The sequence below is a fragment of the Branchiostoma floridae genome, chromosome 9 (genome assembly GCF_000003815.2).
Source record: "Branchiostoma floridae strain S238N-H82 chromosome 9, Bfl_VNyyK, whole genome shotgun sequence".
Taxonomy (NCBI): domain Eukaryota; kingdom Metazoa; phylum Chordata; class Leptocardii; order Amphioxiformes; family Branchiostomatidae; genus Branchiostoma; species Branchiostoma floridae.
The window spans coordinates 20,842,187-20,857,589 of record NC_049987.1 but is presented as its reverse complement, the minus strand read 5'-3'; the positions used below and the strand labels follow the sequence as shown (position 1 = coordinate 20,857,589).

Sequence of the window (15,403 nt, the reverse complement as noted above, 5' to 3'; positions counted from 1 at the left end):
TCAGTTATCAACACAAAGAAAACACAGAACTCTTAGTTAAACATTGTTGTCTGTTTATTGGTACTTTTCCCAAGCTTATTCCAGGCTAGTTAGGTTAATAGGCAGGTTTTACACAGCCTGTCCATGTGTATGGTAGGATGGAATACATGGCAAATTCAGAAAGTACAAATTCTATCCACGCCCTCATTCCTTGAAGGTCCATTGCAACGCCTGTAATAAGCAAGTTCCCCCTAGATACAAAATGTAACAAACTCCTAACGTCATGCTATTTCTTTCAAGTATCAACATTGCCAAAAATTATCCTGCTTCTTGTCTACAACCCTGTTTCACCAATTCTGGGACTACCGAGCTACCTTTGTAGCAGGAGTTCACCCCCATGTAGCAATGGTGTTGCTCCATCGTCTGTGGGAACTTTCACCATAGTGGAAGAGCCCACAGGCACATGGGGGTGTTTACTAAGCTGCATACCTACAGAGGAATATCCCAAACAGTGGACTACGTCAACTACATGTACTATCATAATAAACAAAGGAATAACAATGGAACAATCGACTATTTACAATAAGCAGAAAGTATTGACCATACAAAACAGGTCTTTAGTTTGAATCTTAACTGTAAGGCTCGACTCAATGCGTTCAAGACATGTTCTTATTTTAACTACAATAATCCAAGTATATAACATTACTATCATCATCGAGGCTTGCTCTACCAATAGGTAAGATAGTACCTTGGCAGTTGTTCTGTTTCTCACTTTGATTTACTTCGATGATAGCAGCAGTTTTAGTATTCTTCGGCACACTATCAACAGTCTGCTATGTGTTTGACTTGAATTGTTTTAGCCCAGTATTTCCACAAAAAGAATCATGCAGATCACTTGTCTTGCTGGGGTATATGGACCATATGTGTAAAGGAAGGAAGCTTATGTTTCTAAAACTCTAGTATGCCATCTTTCTGCAGACAAGAACATCTGGAATGGTAAACAAGAGCATCCTACATACACAAGGGGCAAAAAACAACAACAATTTTTAAACAATAACCTAGATAACAATGCTGCCTAACTTTGGCAAAATACATCATCAAACTGCTTACAATAGCGAGACACAACTTTTGTACAACTGTACAGGATTAGAAGCCAGGGTTTATTCAACCAATACATGTCTGCAAACTGTCTTCAGATTCAAGGATGTACCAAATATTGTTCTGAAGCAAAACCTTACAATAGAAACCATTACTTTCTGCTGCATAAGGCAGAGACATTTCCATACTTAAATATATATTGAAGATTGGCATGATAGGCCATGAATCTTGTATGAGAATTAGACTAGAATAGGTAATTAATGGTATTAACACTGTTCACTGGATAAGTGGAATAATTCTGGTAATTTGGGGTCTCTGGCAATGCCATCTTTACAACTATATACTGTTGTGAAAGAAAACATAACTCCGTAGAAAGCATGTTAGTTTAAATGATGCAGTGACATTGTTATGTACATGCAGTAACCCGGGAAATGTAATATGCCAGCAAAGTAGACTTCCACTGAAGTTCACATAAAGACTTTCAAAAATTGAAATTTGCCTGTTGATAAAGGCTTAGTAACTGACACTGATGTGATAACTAAACCCCTACAACTGGGCAAAGGCTTTCCACAAACTGTTGGGATTACATCTTCAGATAACAAGAAGACGTTAAAGGTTCACAACATTCTTTGTACACAACCGCTACACCAGGTGATAAAAAAAAATAAAAAATTCACGGGTCTTAGTGGCAAGTGTGCAGATGTTGACACACTGGCAACACCAAATCCGTAGGTGTTTTTTGGCACCTTTAGACAGATTAGCCGTGAGGCTCGGTGGGCGTCCCTCCACCGTCATGGGGGCAGGGGCATGGCGAGTTTAGAACTCAGGACCTTCTGATTCTGACTCCAACGCTCTAGCCGTTGCGCCACACAGACACCCACCAGGTGATATATGCAAAGTATGTGTACAAAGACAGTTGTTAACCAGTGATCAACCAACATGGTAAAACTATTCACTGAAGAAGTACAATGATCGTATTAAAGAATTGTTCTCGGTGAAAAGTCCAAAGCCAGTTCTGGAGATTTCTTCCTGCACAGATGAAGTGGCCAGTGTTGTAGTGTGACTCTCTGTTGTTCCCTCTACTGGTGGCTAGGTTGGGTGGGTAAGTGAGCTCTGATGGTACAACAGAGCAAGTGTTGGCTGGCCAGTGGTGACTGCTACAGGGTTGAATGGTTGTGTTGGGTGCTACTGGGTTTATGATACATCTGGAAAATAAAGGACACAAAATCATGCTGATGTGGAAACAAAGACATAACATATGTCATATTTCTTGCTAGACAAAAAAGTCTACAATATTATATCATTGTTACTGTATATTCACTAGAAGCAAAAGCTAAAGCATTAAACTGTTGGTTCATTGTGTTATAAGATTTAACGCAAAGTGCATGCCTATTATCAGCTCAATATGTAATGGAAACTCACAGTACTGTGATGATGCAAAGAGACAAGGCATTCGAGACATCTGACTTTTGATTTGCATTTAGTGAAATTTGACTGATGTGTGTTCTTAAATGTTTAACAAGCAATAATTACTAGCAATATCAGTAAGGATTTAGAACCAATCAATACACAAGTCAAAACTTACAGCTGGCGGCTGTCTCCCCAAATCGCCTCTGCAAATAGTCTTGGTTGAACCTGATGAAGGCATCATATTGCTCTGGAACCACAAAAGATACCAACTCTTAGTAAAGGATTCAAATATACACTCAATACAAAAGTTAGATTCTACTAAACAGGGCTCGAAATAACACCTGCATATGCAGATTAGTGCGGGTGAAATTTGAGCTGTGCAGGTATTTCTGGTGTCTACCAGCACCTAACCTGCACTGGTCCATGTTCTGGGTTTATACATAAATGTCATATGATGTTAAGTGTATAGGGATTGTTATTCGCTGCATTGAATGTTACTACCTATAAAGTATAAAAGAAAAAAATAGAGATGGTTTCTGAACAATTTTAGTATGATCCATACTTCCTAAATTCAGAGTGGTGCAGATAAAATTTGTCTGGTGCAGGTAATTTTCAGTGTTACCTGCACCAGTTCAGGTATGCAGAAAAAAGTATTGCGAGCCCTGTAATTATTAGTGTAAAGCAACCAAATAAATTTTGCAAATGGCTCTACCAAGCCAGCAGTCTGGTATTATGCATAATGGCTGACCCTGAATTTCATGCATCAATATTGATAACACAGCACTACGGGTGTACCCTGCATTATTTAGGCCATCAGGAAACAGCCTGCCTAGAACTACCCACTAGAGATTTATAATACCGTGCAGGACGATAAAACCTTTCAACCTAAAGCTGCACAGAGCCTAACGATGATGTGGGCTGATGGGCTGCTAGTCAATCGCAGTCTGTATATTGCACAAGACTAATAGAAGATGTTTAGCTTTAGTGCCCTCCTTGTTTGCAAACAAATTTTTACCAGTCTTTCTCGGAGCAACCTAGTCATTTGTGTCTATATCATTCTGATAGTGATGTTAACAGAGTGCCAACTTTTAACTCTACATCAAAATCTCACCATAGAAGGGCCAAGAAGGACCAAGACCCCTCATTCCACACCAATCTCCTGATTGGTCACCTAACCACCATGCCATTCCCACTACGCTAAAATGAAATCCTGGCTAGATCCCTGTGCTAAGCTAGTAGTAGTCAAAGGTCTTTCCTCATAATGTATTCCATAAACACAGATCTTCCAAGCTAAAACCAACAGCAGAGTGAACTCACCTGCTAGCTTGCAGGACAGCACCTTGTCATACTCCTCCCTAACCTGGGTGTCTCGTTCCTTGATCATCCGCTCACAGATCATGCTGACCTGGCGCATCGAGAATAGCGGCTTGTCCTTGTTGATGGGCGACTGCGTCCCCGGGATCGGCGACGAGCTCCCGTGCGTCGGCGACAGCGTACCATAATGCATCGGTGATGCCCCATAATGCATTGGGGACGACCCGCCGGCCATGTGGGAGCTTTCGTGCATGGGGGAGAGCGAGCCGTGGTGGCTCGGCGAGGCGGCGGATTGCACATTAGAGTCTGTAGCTCCCCACAGCCGGCGCCTGCGGTGCATGCGGCGGTACTCATCACGGATGAACTGGGAGATTTGTTCTGGAGAAAGGTGAGAAAACAGGAGTACGGTTAATCATCTGTAATGCAATCTTAGCCATGTTGCATGCAATACACAAAAAGCAAATGTCTAACACTCAAAATATGTTCTGACTATTTGACACAGTTTTCTCAGGCACACAATCTGAAGGTATGCATAAGAAAAGTGTGTTGATTTGATGAAACTATTTGCGGATGCTCTGACTCTATCTGAACAATTCCCAATGTAAACAGAAACAACCCCAGGTCTAGTCCACAATATTGCTATGGTAAGACGGAAGCCTTGGGCACAACATAAAAATCCTGTGGACAAATTCCATGTCACTCAAGGATACTTTACTGGTCATGTGAATCTCATGGACTGGGGCCAACAAGGGGTTTGACTTCACAGAGCACTCAGGATAATGAAATAAGTATGGTCACTAGGGACGAAGTTTAATCCATGTCACATAAAACATACACCAGAGAAAATCGGAAAATACAACTGGGAATGTCCACAGAGGACAACTTGGGTTTTCCTGACAAAAAGGGGCATCTATAAAGGAATCAGTGTCTGCAAAGTAGGGGGAAGTAAAGAATCCATGCAAAAATACTAGACATGCTACATTCCTGGTGTCAGCTGGATAGGAAATGTGAAAATTTCAGACATGGTTCAAGTTATAAGGATTTTACCATGGTCATTGCTGACCAAAGGGGGGCATATAAACGGTTCAAATAAGTACTTTGTTTCTTGTACTCTTGTTAGTTTCTTGTTTCAAAGAATGTATTTGGATTTATAATAACCTTTAAGTTTTAAACAAGACACCTGCTATCATAATGTACATCTGGTTCTTTGTAGTGTGACACCTTTCTGAGATATCAGGACTCCCTTGGTAATGCCACCAAAGCTGTAATGACCAACCAGAAAGGCCCCTGGCTAGGCAGACACATCAAACATCTGCTGCAAGTCTTGCTCCCTTCATTACTTCTCTCTTACATTAGTTCTGCCTCACTGAGATCGTTGAATAGTCATACTCACAGATTAATACTCTCTGTATGATTCTTCAGGTTACTTTTTATGCATGGCACTAGACAGAAAGGCAGATTTCCCATTGAGTGTATTGGAGGCCCATTTCATCCATTATTCTCAACCATAGCCTAATCGTCTATTTTTCAATGACCGCTATTCAACCATGCTTCCCTTTTATCCTGCCATTTATTCACATACAAGTTTTATCAAGTCTCTTCTAATATGTATCAGTACTGCCATTCACAATGGTATATAGAAAATGCCCTTCCTTTGACTATCATATATTCCCAAGTGTGAATTGATCCAGGATGCTGGGTGCACAATGATGACAGAGTGAAACTTAAAAGCACACAGACAAACACAACTTGATCAATCCTCAAGATTGGCAAACTATCCAAGGTTGGGAGGAAGGGCATAGGATTTTCTGCGCCTTGATCAATGTTATACCACAGCCACTCCAATCTGCATAACAATGACTCATGATAGATTGGTCTGCTGTGCTTTGACAAGCCCCTAAGATATGAAATTGGCGAGGGAAATCACCAGACCGAAGTTAAATTCCTGACTGGACTGGGAGTATCTGTTTGGGTATGGAGGGATGTCCTGAGGGTAAAAAGACTTCTGATGTAGTTGCATGCAGTGTGAGCCATTTTGTTTTAAATGACACTTCAACACAGCTGTTGCCATACTTACAGATAGGACATGCAACCCAGAATACTGTGGGGATTTGTGCATGGTTTGGGGGAAATCCGGCACTGGGAACCTTAGATGAAACAGTCTCGAGTTTAAAAAACAATCCCTGATTTTAAACTAGCAAGGCACATGTTTCCAAGACTTTCTTCTGAGATGTGTTTTCATTGCTTATCTACAAACATTCCCTTACCCAGACCTAACATGTACCAGGCATCTTCTATCTTCACGGTAATTTATTCAAAATGTGACACTTTGCAAAAGGAGAAAGATAGCATACCCAGGGATGGAATATGCATGAGGTATAACAACTAACATCCTGCTCTTGCTGATAGCAAGATAAACAAGGGTTTTAAAGTGACGACGACATCACGTGGGTAGGAACAATTGCTTCAATCACTGGTTGTTTGTAGTTTTAGTGACTTTCACAGAGCATGGGGAATTTACGGCCAGGTTAGGCTAAAATGGGGTTATACTGGCCTTGGAGCAGAGCCAAAACCCTGCCCTAATTCCAGTTTTACTGTGGCATGCTTGTTATCTGTGGCAGATACCATCATTTTTTATGGCCAGACTAGAGGTACAGGGGTCGTGGGTAGGAACTCCTTTCTGTACAATATCCCGTTAGTGTTAGGTGCTGAAATCTCAAGACTTTCTTTTGTTGACCGAGTGTGCTGAAGGAACTGACTCAACAGCCAGACTGATAAATAATTGTCCTATGTTGCCAAAGTGGACTCTCTCTATGGTTGACTAATTCAGTCTTTCTTCTGTTCCAGCAATCTGGGATCTGGCAGAAACTAGTGTACAAAAATTTAGAATTAAAAGTACAGACACAATTACGTTTGTTTACCACTGACTATGGTATACTACTGCACTGAACTGGTTACACCACACCACATCAACCCTTCACACAAACACTTACTTTCCCAGTCTAAATCTGATTTGTTAACTTCAGATTTACAGCTTATACTATGGACCAATGAATGACCACTTTACCACAGGGCTCTACTCGGGTGATTGGCAGCACAGATGATAACAACCGTCTATCCAAACTGTGCCCATCAGGGGAATAATATTTATGGAGATTATGCTAAATACCAACTCCTTTGAACAGTCATGGTTATTCAAGGCGCGGAGGTGAGTGAATTTATGCACGTCGGCGTCCGTTTCACCCGAGACAAATCGGTGAGAAATGGCTGTACAGATGAGTTCTTTTGTGTCGGGCCGGGCGAGAAGAAAGGTCAACACTTCAAACTTCACACCCTGTGTGGAACCCCCGGTGTCAGAAAAACCTAACCGGTCACTCGCACAGCTGTCCGTACCCACGCTAACTAGAAAGCTAGAACCAAAAACCACAGCTTTGGTTAAAGTAGAAAGGTAAGACCATGGAATACACAGCACATAAATGATGATTCTAGAGAGGTACCGATCGAAGAACTGACCGGCCGGGTAGCTGTGGTCTGAAAGATAAAAAACGCCATGTTTTTACCTGAGGTCAGTTTGGGCTCCACTTCGGGAAAGGACGACGGCTTCTGCCGCGGTGGTGTGGCCAGGCCCGAGCTGTGGGGAGAAACGTTCGGGCTGTGTCCCGCCATGGGCATACACCGCCTCGGTCTCTTGGACGGGCGGCTATGCAAGGGGTCCAACTCGTAAGTCCGTTTCAGAGTAGCACACGCCATTTTGAATCAAATGATCAGTCCGGCCCCGGCGAAGACCCCTCGAAATCGGGGCGCGATTTCTGTCACACAAACCGACCGGCCACCCGAAATATCGCCACAAACAACTTCCAAAAGATGTCTCCTGCTCTCAGATGTGAGAATTTGGCGTCTCTTCGGGTTGTAGCAGGAGGATTACACGGATGTTGGGCAACAATCCCGACAGCGATCCGACCCTCTGCAGTTTGTTTCTCTCTGGTTCGGTTCGAATCAACAAACGACGCAGAAGCGATGCGCAGTCGCCTCATTACATATGCAAAACCAAATAAGCGGCGCAGAAGCCCTGCGCAGTAGTTAACCGGCTTCGAGTCCGGAAGTTGTCACAACTTTGGGATTTAAACTTTGTTTATTTTCCCGATTACTAGACGGGTTTCGGAATATCTATGTAAGTATGCATCACCAACTTACTACTGTTACAAAATGTTTTACACAAATGTATTTATGATCGCACTGTAGGCATGAGTGAATCACGTTTCGTAAGTTGGGGGAGGGGGGTCAAATATTCATGCTGGTTTGTGAAAACATCAACAAGTCTACTCTATTCTCACTCTTCTTCTCTGTTCTTCCAATGAAAGCCCACATTCATGTGTCAGCTGTATAATGATAATAATGTAGAACACATGATATGTGAATATTTGTTGTTCGAAAAAAACTTCGACAGTGTTAAATTATGTAAATATGAAATTTATATGCTGATTGTGATTGATGAATTACAGGTAAACTGTTGTTGACCCGTCACAATGCCTGGTAAAAGGAAACAGTCGGCTCCGAGGAAAGCGGACGAACAGAAGCGTCAGTGCTTGGCATGGAACATGCAGGACATGTTTATCAACAACTCTGCAACAACTGACACTGATCAGATGGTTGCTGGGCCAAGCAGTAGTCAGGAACCATCTCAGGTCATCATAGAGCATAGACAAACCATCAGCCAATCAGATGTTCTGCATGATTCTATGAGCAGTATTGACCAATCAAATGGCATACATGCTGACCAATCACTTGGGAGCGAACCATCACAGGTCATCATGGAACACGGACACATCAGCAGCCAATCAAATGGCTTCTTTAAATCTATGAGCATTATTGACCAATCAAATGGTCAACATGCCAGCCAATCACTTAAAAGTGATGTGCTGGATGTTGGCCACGAAGCAAAGTCTGTTCGTTTTGATGAGTTCTCTGTTGTTGAAATTGACATTGCATCCAGTCCACCAAATGTTGGATCCCTTGAGTACGGAATAGATGACACAGATGTTGTCAGTGCTGTGAATGGCACTGTTCTCACCAATCCAGCCGATGGCCATGACTTCTTCTTGACTTTCTTTGACTCTGTTGATGATGCAAAATGGCACTGCAGCCTTGGGACTATTGTGCTTAACTTATTCTCCATTGACGGTTCAGGAAAGCTGCCCAAAGTCCTGCCTCCAATGGCATCTCCCGTTCTGTACATCTTTGAACACACAGAAAAACACGTCCTCCATCTTGAATCTCTGCCTGACCTTGAGGAAATGGAAGGTCACACGAGTGATGATTCAGAGCTAGAGGAACAGGACTTACATGTTTATGCCACAACTACCGTTGGGGTCAGCATACTATCTGGGTTAGCTCATATGTACAAGAAGAAGGCAGCAAGACTGGTACTTGGAAAATATGACCCTCTTCAAGGAACCTTAGACCTCCATCTGTACCTCCTTGAGGAAGCCCTGAGCAAACCACAGTTTGCCAGCGAGGGCCTGACAGGTAAAGGTGTGTCCAGGAAGCTGAACAGAACCCAGCAGGAGTTGATGGAATGGTTTCTCGGAATACCAATTCCAGGTATGCTACTAGTACTTTTCAATCTCTGTTTCTAAACATATATATAGCCATTGACCACATATTAGTGCAAGCACAAATACTACTGACAGAATGGGCTATTCCACTGGTTGTGTGTATTGTAGATTTGTATGTTTTATGTCACTCTTTTCTTTGCAAGCGATGATTAATCAGCAGAGAAGCGGTATGTATCATTTCTGGGGTATTTGGTATACCCCAGTAACTAGGTTGTGATATCAAACTCACTGCCTAATACACGTACATTCAAAGTGGACACTCTATCTAATCAATTATTGCTCTAAATACTAAATGAATATTGTGTGTTGTTTTGTGTCTAAATCATCTTCTGTTTTCACAGAGAGCTACAGTGTAATCCACAAGAAAAGGCAGGATGTGGAGGGACTATACCGCTATGTCAGGGAGGCACACCAGGGTGAAGACAGGTCGTTGACCCTTGACCCTCAGCATCACCTGTTGGTCCCCTCCCTGAGGCCATACCAAAAGGAGGCTGTTCTGTGGATGTTGGAGATGGAGCAGTTTGGGGAAGACTTGCAGCAGGAAAGCAGGGGACGAGGTAGGAGTAGAGCTGTGTACCGAATTGATCGTACAGCTCTAAGTAGGAAGGATTTTGACTTGAGATTTTTGGATGCAGTTTGAAAGACTTTTGCTGAATACTCATCAAAATAATCAGTTTATCTGATAAGTTAGTGTGCTGTATTTGACTGTATAAAACCCTGTGTTCAATGACTGTTCATACCTTGGCTTCATACATCTGGATTGACCCAGGTATGGGATTGATCTGGATTAGATCTGTCAGATCCTTCACTGAGGGTGGATTTTGGAGATCCTCTTGGAGCTGGATTTGGACTGGACATAGCAGGCTACAGCTACAGGAATAGAGAACAATTCTGTACCTGGGGGAATCCAGATTTTTGTAGTTCGATTTGAATGAGGTGTTATAACAAGTTTTCTGTTCCCTTCAGCTGCTGAGCTTCACTTACTGTGGAGGGAGGTCCAGATGCCAGATGGTCAGATTTTATTCTTCAACAGCTACACAGGGAGGTGGGAGCACATTTTTTCATCCTTTCAGTAACTACAAGTTTTAACCCACCAGACTGGTACCAATGCTCACTGCTAGATACAACAATGAAGTTTACAACAATGAGATGGAGAAATATATACGACAACAGATAAATATTATCCATGTAGCTGCAGACAACCAACAATCCTCTCTTGCATGGCAAACTGTAAATGATGTATGTGGGAGGAAGACAACTGTTCAATCAAAAGATACTAATCATAAAGAAGGAAAAACAGTGCTAACCTGCAGAACATCTAAGTATGTGCAAGCATGTCTAACTATTGTGAGATGGAAAACAATCAGTGACAAACCAGATACCAAATGTGAGTAAGAGAAGATGTGCATTTTGAAATGACATGTAAAGCTAGATTGAAATGTGGATCTTCCAACATTATGTCTTCAAATTCAAAGTGAACCATGTTTTCTACATTCTGACTGAAGTGTTCCCTTCCTATCTCCAGCCTGTGTAAAGAGAAGCAGTGTGGCCTGGTGCCCATTCCTGGTGGGATCCTGGCAGATGAGATGGGCCTGGGCAAGACTGTGGAGGCGCTGGCACTGATGCTGCTCCATCCACGGCCAGGCTTCATCAGGACGGCCAGTGTTGCAGGGTGTACAGAACAGGACAAAAACAGGACAGCAGTAGGTATGTTACAGGTTGAGAACAAGACACCAGATGATGCTTGTATACTTCAGGACAAGGACAGGACATCAGTTGCTTGTATATTTCAGGGTGAAAACAAGACAGCAGCTACTACAGCTAGTACATTACAGGATGAGGACAGGATAACCAGTGCATTACAAGACAAGAACAGCACATCAACAGATATACAGAATCTCAAAGTGGAATGCAATGGACAGGACAGTAAGGGCTCAAAATGTAGCAAAACCAATGTGGAAAGTAGTAGTAGTCAAACGGGTATGACCGCTGTCAAGTCTAATGCACATACAGAGGTGAACAGGAGTTCTACAGAAAACAGTACAGATGTTTTATTATGTACAAAGGCGAAAGAAGAAGGGGGAAGTGCAATAGAGGTTACTAATCAAGTATCAGAAGAAGCCGGCTTAGAGAAAACAGCTGCCGATTTTCAACAGGCTTCTACACATAACAGTTCTAATAGCGCATCTGTAATACAGCCAAACAGTTCTGATGGCAAGGCATCGGCCTGTAAAAGGACTGATCTTACTGTGTTTGGTTCAGATGGAAGTGAAAGTACCTCAGTTAGTGATGACACTTCTGTTCACGGTAGTCTTGAAGGGAAAGAAAAGGCAACAGAAGTGTTACATGCTCCTACTGTGTCAGATATTGTCCCTGAAAGTACGTTGGTTGGTGGTGGTGCTTCTGTTCAAGGTAGACTTGAGGAGAAAAGAAAGACAGAAGAAGTGTCCGCTACTGTCCCTGCAGCTTGTGTAGCAAGCATGGAATGTTCAGAGGATATAACATGTACCATTCAAGACTCTATAGATTCTTGCATAGCTGCTTCAACAACTTCACATGCACAAGGACAACCAGAGGAAGAAATCAAAGACCAACAACAAAGCACCTCAAGCACTGATGCCCGACAACAAAAACGGCAAAAGAAATCATCTAAGAAGACCGCTTCTAAGAGTAAAAGCAAAACGTCTAAGAAAGGAGTGGCCGTTGTTGAGCCAGTGTATATCCCAGCACCAGACAGTTGCAATGTGCAGAGCACACCAAGGTAAGCCTTGTCTTTTAACTTGTACAACTGGATCTACATTAGAGTACATTATGGTATCTTTCTCCTTATCATGAGGTAGAAGGATTCTTGACTTCAAAACTTTATGATGGATTTTAAATTTTGAGTATTGCCCTGAAGCTGAGCATTGCATGTTTACCTTCAAGTTTGTCTTGGTAAAATATATCATCAAAGACAATTACTCCAACTTTTCTTTAAGCAATGACTGTTTTTAAAGGTACTCTACATACCTTCAAATTTTATATGGCTGATAGTCCATCTTGTTCACGGAGAGTGACCTAGTCTCGATCTCGCAAGAGAGCATGAGACTAGATCAGGTTTGCATAGACAAGATTTGGTGAGTTCATTTCTTTATTTCTTGACTTCAGACTTCCTTTCTTCATCACTATAGGTTTGAGTGCATCTGCGGTGTGACAGACGCACATGTGGATGGTAGGACTCGGCTCCAGTGCTGGCAGTGCGGCAACTGGCAGCACGCCGAGTGTGTCAACTATAAGGCAACGTCTGAGTCTGACCCTGCCAAGATGGCGGAACCCTATCACTGTCCACACTGCTCTGTCAGCTTGGTATGTGGGCCTCAGTCACTAAGTCATGGATGGTCAACATATGTGATACATGTATTATACGTACAGTCTAACATCTGCAATATTGTTCTTCTTACGAATTAACTCTAGAATATGTAAACCTCTGCCAATGTAGTATAATTGACTCGGAATATATAGTCTTCGGGTTTTGTCCGTGTGTGTGTTTGCATTGGTGTGCATGTGGTTCTGGTTGTTTGAATTCACTTACAGCCTGTCAGTGGCTAGAAATCAGTGAGTAGGAATATGGCGGCAAAGGTGAAATTTGATTTTGTGGCAGGAAGTACAGTACAGAGGTGGTACAACTATTCATTAATCAGACTTGTTATTCTTGTAGGCTAATTACATTTTCATGTGATTATCATTGTCAATGATATTTTATTCAAGAACACAAGAACACAACCTTCATTTTTATCTGTCTAAACATTTGTCCTTCGGCTCCTTCCCAGTGTGAGTGGTTAAACCCTACAGTCTAATAGCCACACCTGGGGCAATTAACATTGTATTGAGGTCGCCTAAGTGGCGCCGAATGGCAGCTTGCTCCAGACACTTGCGACAGTTGTATTGAGGTCACCTGAGTGGCGCCAAATGGCAGCTTGCTCCAGACCCTTGCGATATAGCCCTGCCTATTGTAGGCTCCTCGCAATTTGGCCCCTGACTGCCAAGAAAGAGTAGTCGGCCCACACAATACCTGTCCAATAACATTTGCCATGGTAAAATCTCCTGACTACCCTACTGTGCCAACTTTCTCCATTTTTATCTGTCTATATATTTGTCCCAACTGCCTGTTTCAGCCTGCGGTTCCCTCAGGGGCTACCCTCATCATCTCCCCGGCTCCCATCAGCCACCAGTGGGTGGATGAGATCAACAGGCACGTCAGGAAGGCCGCCATCAAGATGCTGGTTTGTGCAGCATACACATGTATCTTGTTGTTCTCAGACAAGTTGTTGAAACTGTCCATCTGCTTGAGGGTTTAAATCAATCCAACATAGACTTCTAGCAGTGCTGGATTTTGCTTTTTGGCTCAGCTGTGTCTAATGCTGGGAAAGGGTAGCCTGGTATTCAGCCGTATTATAGCTGACCCAAGTCTCTTCTGTCCTCTCTCTGCAGAGAGGAGGGAAGAGACTCAGAAGCTATATTATGGCTGGATACCAGGCTAGGGATAGGGAGTTTCTGTGCGTGTTGCCCATATTGAAATCTGTAAACCAGTACCCCCCCAAAGATGTAAAAGCTAAACAGCGCTTGAAGCCTGCAAAGGAGGCTATTAAATTGCTATTCAACATTTGTATATAAAAATATAAAATATCATTTTGTATGCAGGTGTACAGTGGTGTGAAGAAACAAGGCTTCCTCCAGCCGAAGGTCCTGGCAGACCATGACATCGTCATCACTACGTATGATGTGCTGAGGCTGGAGCTGAACTATGTGGACATCCCTCACAGCAACAGTCAGTTGGCACTTTCAATCAATCAATCAATCAATCACATTGGTTTACTGATACATAGACATAGCATGTTAAAAATTTCCGTGGCAAAAGGGGAATACAATCTACACCTTGTACAACAGATGCTGGCTGCAGACATACCATAAATTCAGTTATTTTGTGAAGACTTGGGGTAGAAGGGGAATGGAAGTTTTCATGGTATTTCGACTTCCCCGTTGAAATGATTCTGTATGATGGTAAGCATCACAAATGCATATCTGCTGTGTCGTAAATTTTAAGCAGTCAGGAGATTACAGTGAAAGTAAAACTGCTGCAAAAGTTTCAAGACTACCTATCTACCTACCGAGTCCCTTGACCTCCTGGTCGTTGTGGGGACAAGGTAGACATGAAGATGGAGAGTTGTCTCCAGGCCCGTCTTTCTCTTAGTCTTCTTCAAGACTAGTAGAAGTCCACTGTGTTCTGCTGATGCATTGGTCTGGACACTCTGCATCAGCAATCAGTCTTTCTTCATCTCTCTCCACTGCGTCTTGTTCAAGACTAACAATAAACAAAACATGTTCTCCATACCCAGGTACGGAGGGTCGCCGTTTGCGGCAGCAGAAGCGGTACATGGCAGTGCCGAGCCCCCTCCCATCCGTGGAGTGGTGGAGGGTGTGTCTGGACGAGGCGCAGATGGTGGAATGTACCACTGCAAAGGTAGGGGGTGCTGTTGATATGTGTGAGAAGAAATGTTGGTAGTTGTTTCTCATAAAAAGTGCAAGGAGGAACTGAAAAAGGAAGGAATGGACCAAGTAACAAAGGAAAGTCTAGCATAACCACTCACCACACACAGCCACTCACCACACAGCCACTCACTCACACAGCCACTCACCACACAGCCACTCACCACACAGCCACTCACCACACAGCCACTCACCACACAGCCACTCACTCACACAGCCACTCACCACACAGCCACTCACCACACAGCCACTCACCACACAGCCACTCACTCACACAGCCACTCACCACACAGCCACTCACCACACAGCCACTCACCACACAGCCACTCACTCACACAGCCACTCACCACACAGCCACTCACCACACAGCCACTCACTCACACAGCCACTCACCACACAGCCACTCACACAGCCACTCACACAGCCACTCACCACACAGTCACTCACCACTCACCACACAG

The 15,403-nt window shown here is 43.2% G+C and overlaps 2 protein-coding genes and 1 long non-coding RNA gene across 3 annotated transcripts in view; 2 read left to right on the top strand and 1 right to left on the bottom strand.

Moving 5' to 3' along the window:
* The first annotated feature begins 23 nt into the window (after window positions 1-23).
* LOC118422458 lies at window positions 24-2,196 on the top strand. Its single transcript, XR_004831898.1, has 2 exons — window positions 24-1,728; window positions 1,962-2,196. It is a non-coding gene; the product is annotated as an uncharacterized LOC118422458 (long non-coding RNA).
* LOC118422456 (akirin-2-like) lies at window positions 1,969-7,789 on the bottom strand. Its single transcript, XM_035830044.1, has 4 exons — window positions 7,362-7,789; window positions 3,805-4,179; window positions 2,663-2,734; window positions 1,969-2,282 (listed from the first exon to the last, which is right to left on the bottom strand). The coding sequence occupies exons 1-4, from the start codon at window positions 7,549-7,551 to the stop codon at window positions 2,272-2,274; spliced, it is 648 nt and encodes a 215-aa protein (XP_035685937.1). The 5' UTR covers window positions 7,552-7,789; the 3' UTR covers window positions 1,969-2,271.
* Window positions 7,773-15,403, top strand: part of LOC118422457 (E3 ubiquitin-protein ligase SHPRH-like) — a 26,723-nt gene continuing 19,092 nt past the window's right edge. The window contains exons 1-9 of the mRNA XM_035830045.1: window positions 7,773-7,972; window positions 8,304-9,402; window positions 9,758-9,973; window positions 10,383-10,461; window positions 10,942-12,177; window positions 12,587-12,761; window positions 13,571-13,678; window positions 14,097-14,223; window positions 14,792-14,916. Of these exons, the coding sequence (XP_035685938.1) occupies window positions 8,328-9,402; window positions 9,758-9,973; window positions 10,383-10,461; window positions 10,942-12,177; window positions 12,587-12,761; window positions 13,571-13,678; window positions 14,097-14,223; window positions 14,792-14,916 (3,141 nt within the window). The 5' untranslated portion in view covers window positions 7,773-7,972; window positions 8,304-8,327. The remainder of the gene's footprint in view (window positions 7,973-8,303; window positions 9,403-9,757; window positions 9,974-10,382; window positions 10,462-10,941; window positions 12,178-12,586; window positions 12,762-13,570; window positions 13,679-14,096; window positions 14,224-14,791; window positions 14,917-15,403) is intronic.